The 18,898-nt window shown below is 53.4% G+C and overlaps 1 protein-coding gene across 3 annotated transcripts in view; it reads right to left on the bottom strand.

Moving 5' to 3' along the window:
- Positions 1–1,151: 1,151 nt before the first annotated feature.
- The window catches only part of AFAP1L1 (actin filament associated protein 1 like 1), a 57,865-nt gene continuing 40,118 nt past the window's right edge, over positions 1,152–18,898 (bottom strand). For 2 of the 3 annotated variants that reach the window (XM_084637016.1, XM_084637017.1), the window contains exons 8-19: positions 18,155–18,334; positions 16,535–16,630; positions 15,998–16,082; positions 15,323–15,475; positions 11,570–11,781; positions 10,343–10,488; positions 9,538–9,616; positions 9,177–9,288; positions 8,279–8,443; positions 6,647–6,825; positions 5,394–5,522; positions 1,152–4,088 (exon numbers count right to left, since the gene is read on the bottom strand). In XM_084637016.1, coding sequence (XP_084493142.1) covers positions 4,065–4,088; positions 5,394–5,522; positions 6,647–6,825; positions 8,279–8,443; positions 9,177–9,288; positions 9,538–9,616; positions 10,343–10,488; positions 11,570–11,781; positions 15,323–15,475; positions 15,998–16,082; positions 16,535–16,630; positions 18,155–18,334 — 1,560 coding nt within the window. In that variant the 3' untranslated portion in view covers positions 1,152–4,064. The remainder of the gene's footprint in view (positions 4,089–5,393; positions 5,523–6,646; positions 6,826–8,278; positions 8,444–9,176; positions 9,289–9,537; positions 9,617–10,342; positions 10,489–11,569; positions 11,782–15,322; positions 15,476–15,997; positions 16,083–16,534; positions 16,631–18,154; positions 18,335–18,898) is intronic. The other variant, XM_084637018.1, reaches the window with a different exon arrangement.

The raw sequence follows: 18,898 nt of genomic DNA, 5'->3' as shown, positions 1-18,898 counted from the left end.
CAGAAGTGGTCTACTAGAAACTCTGTGAGACGTTGTTGCTGAAGCTACGAGTAATTATTACTATTTTCAATGATTATTTGCTATTAAAATATCACTTAATAGCACAATGACATCCATCTGCACAATGCTGATGAAGCTAAATGACGAAGTGCTACGAGTAATTAAAATAGCATTTTAAAAAGGAAATAATTTAAAGGAGTGACACTCCATTTACAATGGAGTACAAGAAACAGGCAGTCCAATTCAGGCAGTGCGAACAGCAGAAGAGACAAATTTGTCTATGAGCTATGAGGCTTTATACAGTCTCTAAAAACTGTCTGACAATTACCATTTCTGGAAGGGGATGTATGTGAAATATTTCACTGACTCAAGCCTCCTTCGGCAGCTCAAGACATTATTTCAGACGGAAGAGCTGCCTTGCCTAGGCATTGGGACACATGGTGCTTTTAAGAACACAGCTCGGGGAAGCAAGTGCTGAGCTGTACTGTCCTCTGGCTCCCTCTCCCTGCCCCCAACACCCTATTTTTGCAGCCACTGCAGGTGGCTCACTCCATCTGGGGTAACTTTTATCTTCTCTGCCCCTGCTGATGTTGGGTTTGTCCCCCTCTGTCACTGTCTGGCAGCATCTCAAGCTAGTTCTTAACTCCAGCTCCTATCTTCTACCCCTGATTTTCCCCCCTCTTTCCCCTGCCTCCAGCTGTTTGACGTTCCTGTGCATTCAGTCCCTCCCCCCACCTCTGACTCAGCCCATCCCTCCCCTCCAATTTGCCCCCTCTTATCCTATTGAGCAGCAGGGAGTGGATTGTCATCACAAGGGAGGGCAGCGGCTTCAGCAGATGTTATGGAGCAGCCCCACTTCACGCCATGTGTCAGCAAAGCCACAGCTTCTGAGGGGCAGCAGTTTGTAATCTTACACCTGCCCAGCTAGGGATCAGGCTGTGGGGCCTGCCCCTGCCAAGGTCCCAGTGTGCACACCACCAGCTCTGCTCTGGCGACCCCAGGGCATGAGCAGCAAGCCCGGCCTGTGCAGCATCATGGTGTTGGGTTGCTGCACCAGGCCCCCAGTGGGAGTGAGCAGCTAACCCCTCCCCTTGCCTAAATCCAGCCCAGGCCCACCCCTGGCTGAGCTCAGTAAATGCGCACCGCCTGGGTTCTGAACAGCAGTCTCTTTATTAGGGGAAAGGACACAGCTCCATGAAGTGCAGATGGTTCTTACAGAGGAAGCATGGGGCACAATGTGCTGAGCCAGGCGCCTTCCACCCCCACATCCAAAAGCAGGTGGCACAAGGCTACCCGGGCAGCAGGGAGGCCCACCAGGTGTGGCCATTCCCACGTTTCTGTCTCCCCGTTCCTGCTTGTTTCCCTCCCCCTCCCAGCTTCTGTTAAGGCGGCAGGGCTGAGAGACGCAGAAACCGAGCCCCCATCCTGTAATCATAGGGCACTGGGCAGGCACTGTCCGGTGAAAGCCTTAGTTTCTTTGTGGGAGGTAGCAGCATATGTCTGGCTCATTAGTGAGCGAGCACACCTGTGCCCCTGCTGGGCTGAGTTATAGGAGAAAAGGATGGCTGCCTATCCTGAAGTGACACCTGCCTTCAGCCAGGAAGACCAAACAGAACTGCAGGAGACAGAGGGAGCAGTATGCCACGGCAGGGACATGCTGAGAGATGCTCTAGCATATGGCAGGAGCAGCTGTGGTTGCTCGCAGGGGGACAGTGTTTCAAGGAACAGAAGCATCCAGTTCCCCTTCTTCCCACATCTTTGGAGACAAGGCCCAGCCTTCAACCAAACTATCAATTAGCACCAATCACAGCGTAGCCTTGGGCATGGCCAGGGCAGTGAGACCAGCAATGTTCTTTAGCAGCCTCAGCCATAGCATCCCACCACGGCTTGGAGACTATCTAGGGGGCCAGGCCAAGGTTACTGGTGGGGGTAGGGAATGGGGAGTCTCCCCAAAACTGCACTTTTAGGAAGGAGCATAGGGTTATCTAAGTGCGCCATTCACTTCTGTTCACTCATGCTGACTGCATCCAAGGCAGGGAAAAATCCCACTCAGGTACCTACTGGTGCAATACTCTGGTTTGACACTAAGACAACTGAGGCTAGCAAGAGGGAGAGTGAATCAATATTAACACTGCTGCAGCATAATCTACTCTGAACCGTACTTTGACTGACTGTAAACCAGCTTGAGCTCTTGTGTATGTGGATGCAGGGTGCATTCAAATTGGATGAAGAACAAGTGATGCTGCTTCCCCTCCTCCCCCTATGTATTTCTTTAGTGAGGACACTAGCTGGGGGTGGGGGATTTACAACTACCAAACTGCTCACGGGCTGCAGCTACAGGAAGGAACACACAGATGGTTTTGAGCCCAGCAGCTTACTAGCAGTTGCTATTTTTATTAATGGTTGCTTAGCTAGTTATCATACGAACACCCTGCGGCAGTGAGTTCCACAGGTTCTGCTGTACTGAAAGCTTACTGGCACAGTGTTCCTGTACTGCACCAAAGGGTAAAGAGGAGTGCATTGGGCTTTCCCTCTAGTCCCCAGGCTTCCTGGTTCTGCTTACTCTTCTCCATACTACGCTGGCTGAAATGGTTTCCCTTCTCTGTTCTTGCCCCCTTCTCTGGCCCTTCTCATCTTCCGCAGGCTGTCGCTGAAATGAAGGTGCCCTGCCCTGCCCTGCATGCAGTGTTGAGAATGTGCCATTATTTCAGGCAATACCCTCATCTTCTCCCCCCCACGCCCCTCGCCCATCCCCTTCTCCACACAGCTCACCGTCTGACAGTGCTGTGAGGAAGCAGCTCCATATGGCCCCGCCAAGATGCTGAGCAAGGCCCAATGGGGGTGCTTTCAAGTGTTGGCAGCAGAGCTTCCCCAGAGTTTGTTCTCCAAAGGCAGTCAGCCCTTGCCCTGCAGGGGGCAGCATTGCCCTGCACCACAGCCGTTTCCAGCAGGAAGGAGACAAGAAATAGATAAAACAGTTGAGCAAGAAGTTACGAACTTGAGACAAGCTGGCCCCCCACTGCTTAGAGGTGCTGAGCGCACAAGCTCCATGTGCAGTCAGGAGAAACTGGGGGGGAGCAGAGAATTAAGCCCAGGGTGGCTCATGAACCCCAACACAAACATCCAAAATCAGTGGCCACTAAAGTTTTAGCCTCATTGCTGTAGTAGCTTCATAGCCTTCCTCTTCCCCCGTTGTGCTGAATTTACCTGACGTATAAAAAATATGAAAGGACACCTGCAATGAGACAGAAGAGACTGCAAAAGGGCAGAAGCACACCAACTAAGTCAGAAGCTCTAAGTGTCGGAGATCTAACAAACAATGCACAAGAAAGCCCCATGGTGACATGGTCACCTTCTTCTAGGGCCTCTGGGCTTGGCCGCTGCAGAGGGAGGAGACTAGGCTAGCTCCACACAATCTCTGCTCTGGTTTGGGAGAGAGGACTAACTGCGCCAGTAGCCCAATCCAGTAAAAATCACACGTAAATTGCACCACTTCCATGTAATGCTTATAACGAAAGCTCACCCCACCCCTTGCTGGAGGATAGATCATACTGACCCACATTTGAGAGAGGGGGGAAACTGAGCACCAGAAGGTAAAGCACAATCTAAAGTCACAGACCACCTGTGGCACAATCGAGACTAGAACCCAGGCGCTTGGATTCTGAGTTACCTGCACTCTCCCCTAGCTCACGCTCCCCCATGTTTCTGTTAGTTTGTTACCAAGAGCAAAACACATCAATGGGGACGGCTGACGTTCCAGTCCCAGTGGGGTGCTCCTCCCCAGAGCTGGGCATTCCAGCTGCATGGGAGCCTTACTCTTGAAAGATTCCCCCCGCCCCATTCCCAAATATCCCTCCCCTCTCCCTCACACCCAATCTTGTCTGCTTGCCAAAATGTCCCCACCCTTGGAAAGTGGGTGCTTTCCCCATGCCCTCATCCCCCTGCTGGAGATCCAGGCTCGCTAGAATCCTCTTCCACTCTCCCTGGGGAAAAGGGGCTTGTGGCTCTTCAGTGTGTCCCAGGGCCCGAGTCTGTTTGCTGCAGGCAAGGCCTGGCTGTCCCAGTTAGGTTTGCTTCATCTCCCACTCCTGCAATGTAAGGAAAAGAAAAAAGTTTCCAGGCGTGTCGGCATGAAGAAAGAATCAGGCCCAACAGCTACAACTACTGAGCCCCATGCTGTAGACCCTCAGGAGCCAGCAGGGGTATGTCTACTCTGCAATTGAACTCCCGCAGCCAGCCCACAGCAGCTGACTCAGGCTCGCGGGACTGGGGCTGTACAATTGCTGTGTAGACGTTCGGACTCAGGCTGGAGCCTGGGCTCTGGGACCCTGGGAGGGCAGAAAGGTCCCAGTGCCTAGGCTCCAGCCTGAGCTCAAAATGTCTACATGGCAGTTTTATAGCCCCGCAGCCTGAGCCCCACGAGCCCAATTTAGCTGATACGGGCCAGCCGCGGGCGTTCAATTGCAGCACAGACGTACCCTGGTGGGCCAGGGTACAGCTCTGAGTAGCTTCTTTAGCTTGTGAGAGACCGTGTGGAAATTAGAGATGGGGAAAGCCTGAGGAGGCCCGATCTAGCTCCGCCATTCAGGGACCAAGCCAGGCCAGCTCCCTGCGCTACTGCCTGCTACAGGGCTTTGGCCACTCTAGATTCCACAGTCTTCAGTGACTGAGCCACCACCATTGCCCTGGAAGTCGGGTCATAAGTTGGCACTTCCATGAGCTCCCCCAGCCAGCCTGGTTCCTCCCAAGTCCCAAGGCTTCCCACCCCCTCAGCAGCCATAGGGCAGGCGGCTCTGCAGAACCTGGCAGAGCGACTGATGCATTAGAGCAGGGGTGGCCAGAATTTAACCAATGTACGTTGCCAAAGAGCCACAGTAATACGTCAGCATCTCCCCCCCCACCCCGCCCCATCAGCTCCAGCGCCTCCCACCCACCGGCAGCCCCGCCAATCAGCGCCTTTCCCTGCCCACCCCCGATCAGCTGTTTTGTGGCATGCAGGAGGCTCGGGGGCAGGGGGGAGCGAGGGCACGGCAGGCTCAGGGGAGGGGGCGGGAAGGGGTGGAGCGGGGGCAGGGCCTGTGGCAGAGCCAGGGGTGGAGCAGTGAGCACCCCGCGGCACACTGGAAGGTCAGCACCTGTGGCTCCAGCCCCGGAGTTGGTGCCTAGACAAAGAGCCGCATAGTAACTTTGGAAGAGCTGCATGTGACTGCAGGGGTAGCCACAGGTTGGCCACCCCTGCAGTAGAGAGTGTGGTGTTGGGGGAAGCCAGGAATGGAAGGGGGAGAGGTGACCAGCTGATTCCCCGGCCTCAGGGTCTAGGGATGGTGCAGTGCCCAAACACCGGCTGGTGAGGCGGAGGAGGATGCTGCTGGGCTGGGAGAGCACAGCTGTACCTTGGCCTTCTGCAGCACTTTCCCCTTGTTGGCAGGGAGGATGGAGGGGCTCCTCTTCCTCATTTCTGCTGCACAGTTCACTGGGACCAAGTGCTCTGTGGGGTTCCCATTCGGCTTATTGCCAGTCTCCTGGGGGTGAGAATAACCCTTTAGAGACCCAGAAAGCAGTGACAGCAGGAGACAGGGAGACAGCTAGGGAACCCAGATTAAAGCACACTCCACAGCTTCCGAATGTGGCAAGGAACATTTACCATCCACTAATGGACTGCTGGGATAGGCTGAACATTGAAGGGCACTGGCAGAGCTGGTGGAAGCCCAGGCCTGGAATAGTAGAGGGGTTGAGGGGTCACCACACAGCTGGAGAAGATCCTAGGACTGGAATGGCCAAATAGCAAGACAGCCACGGGCTGCAGGGCAGGGCTGCCTTGAGTGGGATGGGGTGAGCATAGCAGAGGGGAGGTTGCGGGTCTCAAGACTGAGGTGCATTGGCCCTCCGCTTGTATCCCTATGTCTCCCACCTGAAGCAGGCACAAGCCAATAGAAAGAAAGAAAAAAAAAAAAAAAAAAGAGTCCCACCCTTCTGCATTAGTAGGAGCATTGCCAGCAATTTGAGGGAAGTGATTATTCCCTTCTATTCAGCACTGGTGAGGCCACATCTGGAGTATCACATCCAGTTTTGGGCCCCCCCACTACAGAAAGGATGTGGACAAAAATCGGAGAGAGAGTCCAGCGGAGGGCAACGAAAATTATTAGGGGGCTGGGACACATGACTTACGAGGAAAGGTGGAGGGAACTGGGCTTATTTATTCTGCAGAAGAGAAGAGTGAGGGGGGATTTGATAGCTGCTTTCAACTACTTGAAGGGGGGTTCCAAAGAGGATGGAGCTAGGCTGTTCTCAGTGGTGGCAGATGACAGAACAAGGAACAATGGTCTCAAGTTGCAGTGGGGGAGGTCTAGGTTGGATATTAGGAAAAACTATTTCACTAGGAGGGTGGTGAAGCACTGGAATGGGTTACCTAGGGAGGTGGTGGAATCCCCATCCTTAAGAGGTTTTTAAGGTCTGGCTTGACAAAGCCCTGGCTGGGATGATTTAGTTGGGGATTGGTCCTGCTTTGAGCAGGGGGTTGGACTAGATGACCTCCTGAGGTCCCTTCCAACCCGGATATTCTATGAACCCTAGTCTTTTATGATTCTGCAGGGGAGCAGGAACCCTCTGGGAGACCAGGGTTGTGGAAAGGAAGGCGACTCCGTACCCCATTTTCAGCTTTGCTGGTCATGATGAGCCCCAGAGCCGGCCCTCCTGCTAGCGACTGTTTCAGCCGGTCCTTCACCTCCGTCAGCTTGAGCTCCAGGTCCACGCGCTGCTCCTCCTTCCCTTTGCACTGCTCCTCCAGGGCCGCCACCCGCTCCTCCAGCTCCTTCAGCTTCCTCCCTGATTGAATGAGACAAGGAACAAGACCAATCAGGTCCCATCGGCTCAGCACAGAGCCAGGGAGAGAGAGAGAGAGTTTGTAGAGTGAAGGAGACTCCAGAGCCCAAATTTACCACCCCCTCCAGTGAGTGTGGTTTGCTGGGGGCAGCAGTGATGTGCCAGCAGCTAGGAGATCGCAGATCAGCTGTTCTGGTGAGGGCCTGTTTCTAGTGTCAGATACCTGTTAACTATGCCCTGCTGCAGCCTCACTCCTTTGCTAGGATTTATTAGTACGGTAGAACCTCAGAGTTACAAGCACCAGACTTACAAACTTACCCGTCAATCACACCATCAGGCAGCAGCAGAGACAAAAACTCCCAGTACAGTACAGTACAGTGTTAAATGTAAACTAACAACAAGTAAAGGGAAAGCAGCATATTTCTTCTGCATAGTAAAGTTTCAAAGCTGTACGAAGTCAACGTTCAGTTGTAAACTTTTGAAAGAACCAGAATGTTTTGTTCAGAGTTATGAACAACCTCCATTCCCGAGGTGTTTGTAACTCTTGAGGTTCTCCTGTGTAGTACTAGTACGTTTCCTGCTCTGGCTTTTCAACCTTAGAAGCTGAAAAGGAAACAATACAATGACCTGCCTCTTTTACTGGAGGGGGACACACCTGTTCGGCCACTAGGTGATGCTGTTAGGCACAGTTTGAAGTGGCCACAGCAGCAGGTGGTCAGATCCCCGCTGACTCAGCACGACAGCTGGGCCCCAGTGTTCTGCCCAGCGGAGTGGAAAGCACTAGCCAGCCTGGCAGAGGGCTGAAGGCACCGCCCCTGCTCTGAAAGGGGTGCCAGGAACAAGGAGTACGAGGAACAAAGGAACACAGCAGCTCCAGCAGAGAGCTTTCTACTGCATCTATGCTGGTGCTGGGCCAGCAGGGAGCCAGCAGCACCAGGGCTGGGAAAGAAGATGGTACAGTCATGTGCAACCCCTATGGGGGAGCAGGGGTAGGAGTGGGAGTTTGCTGCTGACTAATAGTTGGCAACTACACTACTGGCTAGCAAAGAAGGGAGGTGGGCCTGTCTGTTCAGTTGGGAGGGGAGAGAGGAAGGGGCTTTCTCGGGTTCAGGGTGTGGCCAAGGAGATGACAGGACTGTCATGCTCATGAGAAGCCTGGAGGACCAGCAGGGAGCCTTACCGGTGGGTGGCCAGAGCTGGGACCAGAACAGGTCAGCAGCAGTAGGTCAGGCTAGGGGGCATTGGCAGAGCTGGATGGAGGAAACTTGCACCATTTTGCTGGGTTCTATTCACCCTGACTCATCCCTGCTTTGTTGGGCATTAAAAATCCACCAGCCTCATTGCTGAGATGTTCTCTGGTCTAGTGACTGTTGCCATGATCCCCTATTGCGGGGCTCGGGTCAGATCAGCCAGGGGGGTATTTCCTCTCCTTCCCAGGCCGCAGCAGGCTCCATACCTGTGCTGCTTTTTATGGCCTCCCGGAGCTCCCTCTTTTCCTTCCGCAGGGTCACCAGCTCATTCCGGATAGAAGCTCTCTCCTTCTCCAGCTTCTCTTTCTCCGTCAGGAACATCCTGGCATCCTCCTCAGCCCGGTTCTTCCCATACTTGTATTGGTTGGCATCTACCGAACAAGGACACAGCTGGTCAAGCAGGGAGTTTGCACACTGGCCTCTGCCTCGATCGAGGAGAGCGCAAATGCAGGCTCAGCGAGACGAGTTCAGGACTTGCAGCCTTGATGCCTCAGTTTCCATGATGGGAGTGTCACAGATGAGCCGGTCACTCCCAAGGCTCCACTAGGCCATGGTGGGGAGAAGGGGCTGCTTTTGGGAACAGGGGCATCACATCAGTCTTCCCAGGAGGCACAGGAGAACGCACTGAAGCCCATGCAGGATCAGCCTGAAACTGGCACCTCCTTCCCCACTGCCTGTGGAGGGGTCGCTTTTCGTTAGTGAATTCAGGGCAGGTGAAAGGTGCCAGAGGAGCAACTGAGTCCCCACTCTGTCCTTAGCAGGGGCAGTTCACACTTCCCACTCACCACAGCAGGCCAACATACCAGAGCCCCAGCTGGTAAGGAGAAGCTGCAGGCCCCTCAGATCATGCGACCAGTTACTCCAGTTCCTAAAGGACACATGGCCACCTGTGACCATCACTAGCCCACGTGGGACTAAGACCCCACCAGCTCATCTCATGGAACAGCCAGGGCTGGGAAGGGCTTCTGCCATTAGTGACCTAGGGCTCGATAGGAAATGGTGGCCAGAAATGGGAAGTCCCAATTCCTGAGCCAACTAGCCCCCTCCTGTGTGGCTGAGGTTTGGTCCCAAAGCACATTGGCCAGCAGGCGAATCTCAACCTACTTGATGCATGTCTCTTGACTTTGACTTGCGGGTCCACACGGCGTGATGACTCACTGCAGGACGAGGCATGGCGCTTCACCTGGGCCCCAGACGGCCGCGGTGGCTCCTCTACCTGCATGGATGAATGCAATGAAAAACAGATCCCAGCAGAGACGCTGCATGGCATCACTACAAGGCAGGAGCAGAAATCCGCACTAAGGGCAGGGTGGCTGCTGAGAAACCATGGCCCCAAGTGCCACTGAGAGGAAGGGGGCGCCTGTCTCCCCAGCATTCAGTTACTTGGGGGTTGCAAGAGGTTGGGTGGGAGAAGGACCATGGCCTTTCCGGGGGGAGCGTGATAGGAAGCAAGCCACATTCGTACCTGCACCTTCTCGTAGGGGACGTCATCATACACCACCCGGGAGGAGTCAGCCTGGCTCTCGTGGGAGGCGCTGGCCCACCTGGGGAGGAAGGGACGGGGAGATAAGAGTATGTCAGCCCTGACCCACACAGCGGCAACATGCCATCCTTCTCTAGCTCCTTCCACCCAAAGATCTCAAAGCAAACTTTGCAAACTTTCACGAGTTAGCCCTGCCTCCCCTCCCCCATGCAGTCCCCAAACCACTGCGAGCCAAGTCCTGCTTCAGGGAAATGAAGCCAGTCAGGCACTGCCTCCCCACCTCTCAGAGGCAGGTGCCCCACACTTTTGGAAATGTGGTAGTAGATATCCCATTCCAGGGGCAAACGAGGCACAGAGATGCGGTGACTTGACCAAGTCCACTCAGCACAGCCAGAGCTGCCAGGTCCCAGTCCTGAGCACCAGTCCCTAGACAGCTTTTATAAGGCACGCATGGCTCAGGGCCCCACAAATCATAACCCACCGCTGCTTTCCCCGCTGCATGTCCCTACCCCACAATGCTACTCATGCGGCAGGTGGTTTATTCTGGCTCTGAGGCTGCATTCAATGACTTGGGGCTTTGTTGCCACCAGGGTTTGAAGACACAAGATGCATCCATGGTGGAAGTGCTGGCTGGGATGGCCTCACAGGGAGTTTTGCTCTCCCAGGTCCAGGCAGAGAGGGAGTGGGCACCAGGTGAGCCTCATGCCGGAGCTGGATCACACCCCCCCATCCACCCCCCCCATTGCCTTAACAAAAGCTCTGAAGCAATGGGAGGAGAGCCCCTTACAGATAGGAGTGTCGCACAGCAGTGACTATGTTGGCTATTGTCTCTACATCCACGTAATCATAGTGCAAGGCCTCCGGGGTTTTCTGGGAGCCAGTCTCAACCAGCAGGATGCCAAGCCAGCGGCCCAGATCTTCAGAGCAGTTTGCCTAGTGGGTGAGAAAGCCATCATCGTGAGCATCTGGCCCCTGGATACGCATCTCCCCTTCACATCTCTCCAGGTAGATGACCCATATCCTGCAGAGCACGGGCACGGAGTTACAGCAATATTTCCCCTCACCCCCCAAAGCCTCCTTGCTTTGGGTCTCCCCACACCAGCCCAACCCACCCATGCCACACAAGAAAGCACAGGCCTCTGCTCACATGCAACACACGTGCTGAGACGCAGTACGTCTTCAACCCTGTGTAGCGAAGGGGTTCCCAGGGGAAATGGGAAGACGTTACCCTCCCTAGAGAATGAGGTTGCTCTCTCCACACGGTACCGAGCTGGATTCCATCAGCCCAAGCACCTGCTAAGCTCCGCTCCTGTGTGGAGGAGCTGTTGGGTTGAAGCTAAGAGTCAAATGAGTTCATTCACCTGCCGTGATTTGCCTGGTTCAACCAATCCAGCAGCTTCTCTGTGCAGATACTATCAGCATCTGGGCTGCCCTTATACAGTCATTCAGACCCAAGTGAAATTACTTTGTATATTACATTCACTTGTCTGAAACACATTAACAGGGCGCCCCACGCATGCCTGCTTTAATCAATTATGGAATAAAAACTTCACATAGCCTAAGGGATCTTGCCAAGATAAAGATTAGATTTAAAAGACCCCAAATCCCTTGCTTGTGTAACGAGGTGCACCACAGATGATTAATGAAAGAATTTCAGAGGCTGCTCAGCATGGTTTATGTGATCGCATGCATTCGGCTGGGCTCAGCAGTGAAACAGGACTTTGCTTTTTGGTTCTAGTCAATTTCACTTGCCCAGGCCATGCACCAGCCCACCTGGCTGAGTTTGGGGTCTCAAAGCACAGCCAGGGAAGGGGTAAGTTAAATTGTCCCTGGAGGTTTCCCATTAGACTCTATTCTGTGTCTCTGTTCAGTTCTGGGTTTCGTTAAACCCTTAAGGAAACAAACAGCCCAGGATTTGGACCCAAACTGCCCGTCCATACCTTCCAGAGGGAGACAGGAAAAGCCTCCACAGCCTGCGTGCCTCACTTGGAGCCGCTGAGAATGAAACACTCACCTCCAAGGCAGAGACCTCCTGCCCACTGCGAAGGATGCGGAAAGCAAGCGGGTGTTTAGGGCCCAGGCCTGGCACCACCTCGCAGCCACGCAGGACGATGGCATTCACGTGCGTCCGCAGGTCGGAGCGGTCCTTGTGGAAATAGAGCGTGTTGCCTTTCAAGCAACACCAACGCTCCTTCCAGCACTGGTTAACCAGGACATTCAGGTAACCTGCAGGGAGAGCCAGTTCCCCAAGGGAAGAGAGTCTCAGTGCATTTCAGCTGGACCTAATGAACCAACAAGCATGATGCTAAGGGGAAGGTGAAAAGCGAGAGCCAATAGGGGCAGTGCGGGAGGCTCCAAAATGTTGTCTTGTCTCGCTGTACTTCTGTCAGAGGGTCTGTCTACACTGTAATTAGACACCCACGGCTGGCCTGTGCCAACAGACTCAGATTCATAGGGCTCGGGCTAAGGGGCTGTTTAATTTCAGTGTAGACGTTCAGGCTCAGGCTGCAGCTGGGACCTTCCCACCTCACAGGGTCCTAGAGCTGGGGCTCCAGCCCAAGCCCAAACATGTAGACCACAGTTAAACAGCCCTGCAACCCAAGCCCCAGAAGCGCAAGTCAGCTGGCACAGGCCAGCCATGGGTGTCTAACTGCAGTGTAGACAAACACAGAGTCTGAAATGCTGCTCTGCAATATCCTACCAAGATACGTCCAGGCCTGTCAGTGAATCACTGCCCATCTCCCTACCTTTGGGTAGGCCTTGTTCCCCCACATTGTTCCGGCAGTGGAAGCACTCCACAAAGCACTGCACTGGGGCAGGACCCTCTCTCTGGGCACCCAGAGATCTGCCCCTTAAAACTGCAGAACTCAAACATCAAAGGCCCAAGTGCGGCTTGGTCTTTAGTAAGTTCATACTCTGCAAAATCTCTGCCGAAGTCAACGGGATGTTTACCCAAGTAAGGACAGTAGTATTTGTCCACAGAAACTATAGATGCAGAAGCCCTATGCGGTCACCATGCTCATCCCCTCCCTTCTGGGGGCAGAATTTGTGAGGTAAATGGTCCAGTGGTTAGGGCACTAGCCTGGGACTCAGGAGACCGTTTCCAGCTCCACAGCAGATAGTCTGTGTGATTGATCACTTGGTCTCTGTGCCTCAGTTCCCCATGGAATAACAGCACATCCCTATCTCCCAGGGGTGTAGTAAGGATAGCTACATCCCAGATTGTGATGCACTTGGGTGTTATGGGAATGGGGGCCAGTATGAGTATCTCAGACAGACAGACAGACATGGAGCTTCATTTATTTTCTTTAGCAGCATCTTATCTCAGAGGATGCTTATCTTCTGAGCAACTTACTAACTCAAAAAAAACAGGGTGGATGTGGCCCATTTCCAACAGTTGATAAGAAGGGGTGAATATCAATAGAGGGGGAAATTACTTTTTGTAGTGAAATGGGCCACATCCACCCTGATTGAATTGGGCTCATTAGCACTGACCCCCCACTTGGTAAGGCAACTCTCATCTTTTCATGTTCTGTATATTTATACCTGCCTACGGTATTTTCCACTCCATGCATCTGATGAAGTGGGTTTTAGCCCACGAAAGCTTATGCCCAAATAAATTTGTTAGTCTCTAAGGGGCCACAAGGACCCTAGTTTTTTTTTGCTGATATAGACTACCACGGCTACCACTATGAAACCTGTTACTAACTCATAGAATCATAGGGCTCGAAAGCACCTTGGGAAGTCATGAAGTCCAGCCCCCCGCACAGAGGCAGGGTCACGTAAACCTCGATCATCCCTGACAGGTGTGTCCAACCTGTTCTTAAAAGCCTCCAATGATGGGGATTCCACAACCTCCCCTGGAAGTCTATTCCAGGGCTTAACAGTTAGAAAGTTTTTCCTAATATGTAACCTAAATATTCCTTGCTGCAAATAAAACAATTACTTCTTGTCCTACCTTCAGTGGATATGAGGAGCAACCGATTCCCACCCTGTTTATAACAGCCGTTAACATATTTGGAGACTGTTATCAGGTCCTTCCTTAGTTCTCTTTTCTCAAGACTAAACATGCTAGTATTTTTAATCTTTCCTCGTAAAAGATTTAGAAAACCTGACCTATCATTTTTGTTATTCTCCTCTGGACTTTCTCCACTGTTAATAAACCCCAGAATAATTATAGCCTTTTTCGCAACTGCATTACATTGTCAACTCATTCAATTTGTGGTCCACTATGTGGTCCCAGATCTGCAGTACTACCATCTAGCCAGTTATTCCCCCTTTTGTAGCTGTGCATTTGATTTTTCCTTCCTAAGTGAAGTAGGTTGCACTTGTCTTTATTCAATTTCATCTTGTTGATTTCAGACTAATTCTTCAATTTGTCAAGGTTGCCTTGAATTCTAATCCTGTCCTCCAAAATGCTTGCAACCTCACCCAGCTTGGTGTTATCTACACATTTTATAAGCATACTCCCCACTCCATTATCCAGGTCATTAATGAAAATATTGACTAGTACTAAACGCAGGACTGAGCCCTGTGGAACCCCACTAGATACACCCTCCCAGTTGGACAGCAAGCCACTGACAACTACTCTGACTAAGTGACTATTGTCTTTCAACCAGTTGTGCTCCCACCTTATAGAAATTTCAGTTAGACCACATTTCCCTAGTTTGCTTATTAGAATGTCGTGTGGACTGTGCCAAAAGCTTTACTCAATCAAGACATATCACATCTACTGCTTCTCCCCACACACTAAGCCAGTAACCCTGTCAAAGAAGGAAATTAAGTTAGTCTGGCATGATTTGTTCTTGACAAATCCATGCTGGCTATTCCTTATAACTCTCCTTTTCTCTGGGTATTTACAAACTGATTGTTTAATACAGGGATCGGCAACCTTTGGCACACGGCCTGCCAAGGTAAGCCCCCGGTGGGCCGGGCCGGTTTGTTTACCTGCCACATCCGCAGGTTCGGCCGATCGCAGCTCCCAGTGGCTGCGGTTCACCACTCCAGGCCAATGGGGGCTGCGGGAAGCGGCGGCCAGCATAACCCTTGGCCCACGCGGCTTCCCACAGCCCCATTGGCTTGGAGCGGCAAACCACGACCAGTGGGAGCTGCGATCTGCCGAACCTGTGGATGTGGCAGTTAAACAAACCAGCCTGGTCCGCCAGGGGGCTTACCCTAGCAGGCCACGTGCCAAAGGTTGGCGATCCCTGTTTAATAACTTGCTCCAATTGTTTATGTAACTTGCAGGCTTTAGCTCTAGTGCTCTAGCTTGGAAGAGAGAAAACCAAATCACCCTGTTCAAATGGCACTTAACATAGAGAGCACCTAACAGCTGTGTAGTCCCCAGCACCTCCACAGATGTGTACCCGGAGTGCTCTGCCCTGGGTGAAACAGTCTGGTCCTGCGATCATGGACTAGGGACACTGAGCTAGAAAAGGTGTGTGTGTCTGGGTGTATATACATAAGGGATGGAGGAGGTCAATCCCAGGCTACATGCTTGTAGCAAGAAATCCCCTTCCATGTCATGGCAGAGTCCCCGATGCTGTCACAGGGCTCGTGAGCGATGGGTGGAATTCAGAGGAAATAGTGAAATTCCCTGTGTCTTGGATAGCATCCCCATCCCTCTTCTGGGTGGTCTGGCCCGTGGGCAAGAGAAAGGCATTGTGGCACAACTTACACCTGGCACCAAGTCCCCTAGGAACAACATCCACCTAGACCCAGAATACCCCTTTCTTGCTCCCATCTCCCCAGAGCCCTAGGTACGAACCACAGCAGGGGAGGTCTTCCTCGGTGGAGGACGTCTGCGTGTCCTCAGGGGACGGCTTCTTTTTGGAGAAGCTGATGATCCTGGTGATTTTCCTCCCTGCTGCCCGGCTCACTGAGCCCTTCAGTTCAGCCAAGCCGCTCTTCTTGCCTTTCCCTGGGAACAGGGAGGAGAGCTCAGCTCAGGAGTAAACAGCAAGTCCCCCCACCAAGGCTGGCCAAAGCGGAGAGGTCACTATGGTGCTGTCCTTCAGGCTGGGATTTGCAATGAGAGCAGGAAGGGGTTTTGGGTGTCAGACAGTGGCAGGGAGGGGAGGGCAGAGTGGGAAGAGATACACTGACTGGGAAAGAGCAGGACATCCCCACCCCCAGCAACTGTTGCACTTCAGAGGACTGGCGCATGGAGCCAGGGGCAGATTAGGCAGAGGATGTAAATATTCCTCCGTGGTAGGGGCTTTAGCAACTCCACCACATGCAGCAGGGCCGCATGGCAGTGCAGGGAAGCTGTGCCAGCAGGCGTGCCCCCTTCCTACCTCCCTGCAGCAGGCGGCTTTTTGAGACAACTGCAGAGAGGTGATGAGGTGGGAGGATGCTTTCTACAGTGGGGTGGACCCTCCCCTCCCCACAGCAGGGCCAGCTCATGGGCCCACAATGGTCAGAGCAGGGCTGGGGCTCTCACCGTGCTCCCTTCGGCTCATGGGGGTGCAGTTCTCTCCTGCTGCCACGCTGTCAGAGTCAGATGCCTGTTTGTCTTGTGATAACCTCTGTGAGGAGGAGGGCAGGCATCCATTTCAGTGCAGTTCCTCTCCCAATCCCTTCCTCCCGCACGAGTCCCCATGGCTTTTAACCACTTCAATGCCGCACTGAGTGACCATCCCTGACCAGAGTTCTGCGAGTCTGGCAAAGGTCGGTGTCCAGCCTAGCTCCTGATAGTCCCACCCTAGGCAGGGGGACAGGAAAGGGCATATGCCCCACCCCCATCTCCATTCCAGGGCGGGCTGGGGAGGTGGTCTTGGCTCTTTGTCACCAATTGGAGGGGGTCCCCTTCTGCTACCATAGGGGGTTCCACAGAAGGGCCATGCAAACATTGGGAGCAAGGCTGATCTTGTAGAACCCAGAAACCCAGCCTTCAGCTGCCTGATTCCTGTGAGTTTAGTCACTGTTCCCTTCTGCTGTGTATCACTAACCCCCAGGGGAGAGACAGAGAACAGGACACCTTGTCAAGGTCCATCTTGCAATGTAGCACAGGGGATGTAGGGGCTTCAGTCCCACCTGTTCCTTCTCCACTGGCACTGCTCCCTTCCTTTATCACCTGTGGAGACAGACCACTCAGCACCGGCCTCTCAGGACCCATTGGGAGCGCCTGAGCCCCGAGTCGTTACCCCAGTAACCGGGGAGCTCTGACCACACAGCTTGACCCAACCACAACAAACTGCATTTTGCTGTAGCTGTTTATGAATTATCCCTTCCTGGAATGATTGATCCCGTTCCCTGCTGCCTTCCAGAGGGGACAAAGCAACAAGTGGCACCCTGCAAAGCTCCCTTTGGAGCAGGGTCTTCTTAAAACTCCCTCCACAAAGTCCTGTTTGAGATAATAAACGGTTTGGCCGTTAAAAAGGTTTAGGGGCATTTAACGAGGACTCAGAGGACAGTCACAAAGGCCCCTTGGGTTCCAGCTAGCTGATCTGGGAGGCTTTGTCCATCTCCTACAGGGGTTCTGCCCAAGGTACCTATACAACCCCATCACCATAGATGGCGTCTGAGCACCTCACAATCTTATGTACTGATCCCCAGGAAGGCTGTAGCAGAGCAGGGAATTGAGCCTGCATCTCGTAAGTCCCAGACTAGGGCCTTGACCATCCTTCCTGTGAGGTTGCGGTGAACCTAGGCTCTCTGGGTAGATGGACACGGCATGAGGACAGCTCACCCTACTTCAGCCTTCCCACGTCCCATCCCTGCCAGCCAGGGAAAGGAGAGGGGTGACGAAAAGCTGCTACAGTCATAATGTGGGCAATAAGTGTGACCAGAACTTCTTGCTAATCTCCACACAGGTTCAGCCTGGGAGAAGTTCTCCCATCCCTCTCCCTCCCCTACATGGCCCTTCACCAAAGCACACGCAGTAGCCAGGCTGGGTAGGGCAGATCTGACAGCACCAGGAGCCCTGGAGTGCAGTGTAATGGGGCAGGGGGGGCAGAAATGGGGCAGGCTGGCGTCCCAATCTCTCAGCGGTGAAATGCCCCACATCGGCAGATTTGGGATGGGCAGGGGCTCATACTCCCCAAGGGCAAGATGGTGCTATTTAAACACACTCCTGTTTCAGGCCTTTACACACTGCCAGCTCAGAGGCAGATCTGGTGACTTCACCAAACAGCTTCCAAGCTACACAGCCTCCCACTGGCAGAACAAAGGCAGGAAAAAGGAGGGGGAGGGTAAACAAACAGCTCCCCTCTCCCTTTGCCCATGGGACTCCAGCCTATCACACAGGGAGCGGAAAGGGGCCAAGGCTCCCTGGGCCTGGTAGCTCACCCCACAGCTGGTGTCCCAGTCTGGCAGGAATGATAAAAGAAGGGTGGAAAATCCCCTTCCCTTCAGAGATAAGGCAGCCCTGGAAGCCAGGCCTTTCCCAGGAAGGCAGCTATCCTGCCTACCCACTTATGTCAGACAGGGATCACAGGAGCTAGGCCATGTACTGAGACAGCACCATACCACGGAGGAGGTTCCACCAGAAGGACAAAGGCTGGTCAAATGGGGAAAGGCTGGATTTTGTGGGGGGAGGAAGCCTGTGTGGCCAGTGGCGTGGGCTAGGGAGAAAGGCATAAGCTGCAGTAAGAGGTACCTTCAGCCACTCCTCAGCCTGCTCTTTGCTCTGCACTGCCAGCACCAGGGCCTCGGCCCCTGGCAGAGAGAAACGCAGCTCATGCTTCTTGCGGCGCCCATCCTTGGGCACATAGATGACGCTGCAGGCGCTCAGGGGCACCTCCAGGTGTGGCTGCCGGTCCTTGGAGCTTTTGTAGCACTAAAAGAAGTGGAGACAATTGTTTCCCACAGAGTCGAGGCCTGACTGCATCTCCTGCCAGGCAGTGGAGCGTGAGCATGCTAGCACAAAGGGGGAATATCCCTGCTGAAGCTCTGTCTGCCCTTACACAGGGCTTCATCTAGCGACCTCGTAGTAATTCACAGAGGTGGCACAGTATCATTAGCCTCATTTTACGGAGGAGGAAGCTACAGGGGAGTGAATCAGCCAAAGTCACAGAAGGGGCCAGGACCAGAACCCAGGAGTCCCTGCTCGCACCACCAGACAACACTCCCTTCCCAGAACCAGGAACAGAACCTGGATAGTCCTGTACCTACCCTCTGGGCCACACGGTCTCCCAGCTAACTGACCTGCATGATGACTTTACTCATGACGTTTTGCATTAATTTTTCCAGTGACAAATATACAGGGTGAACCCAGATGGCTTCTGGGTAGAGATCTGGACTGTGGGCCTCGCGGTATAAATGCTTCCAGGGGTGCTGTTATCCTGCACGGCAGGTATGGATTAGATATGCAACATTGCCATGAAAGGCAGTCTTGGCCCCA

Source organism: Lepidochelys olivacea, assembly GCF_965140295.1.
Source record: "Lepidochelys olivacea isolate rLepOli2 genome assembly, chromosome: 8".
Taxonomy (NCBI): domain Eukaryota; kingdom Metazoa; phylum Chordata; order Testudines; family Cheloniidae; genus Lepidochelys; species Lepidochelys olivacea.
Note: the sequence above shows the minus strand (reverse complement) of the source record. Positions and strands in the feature narration are given on the sequence as shown.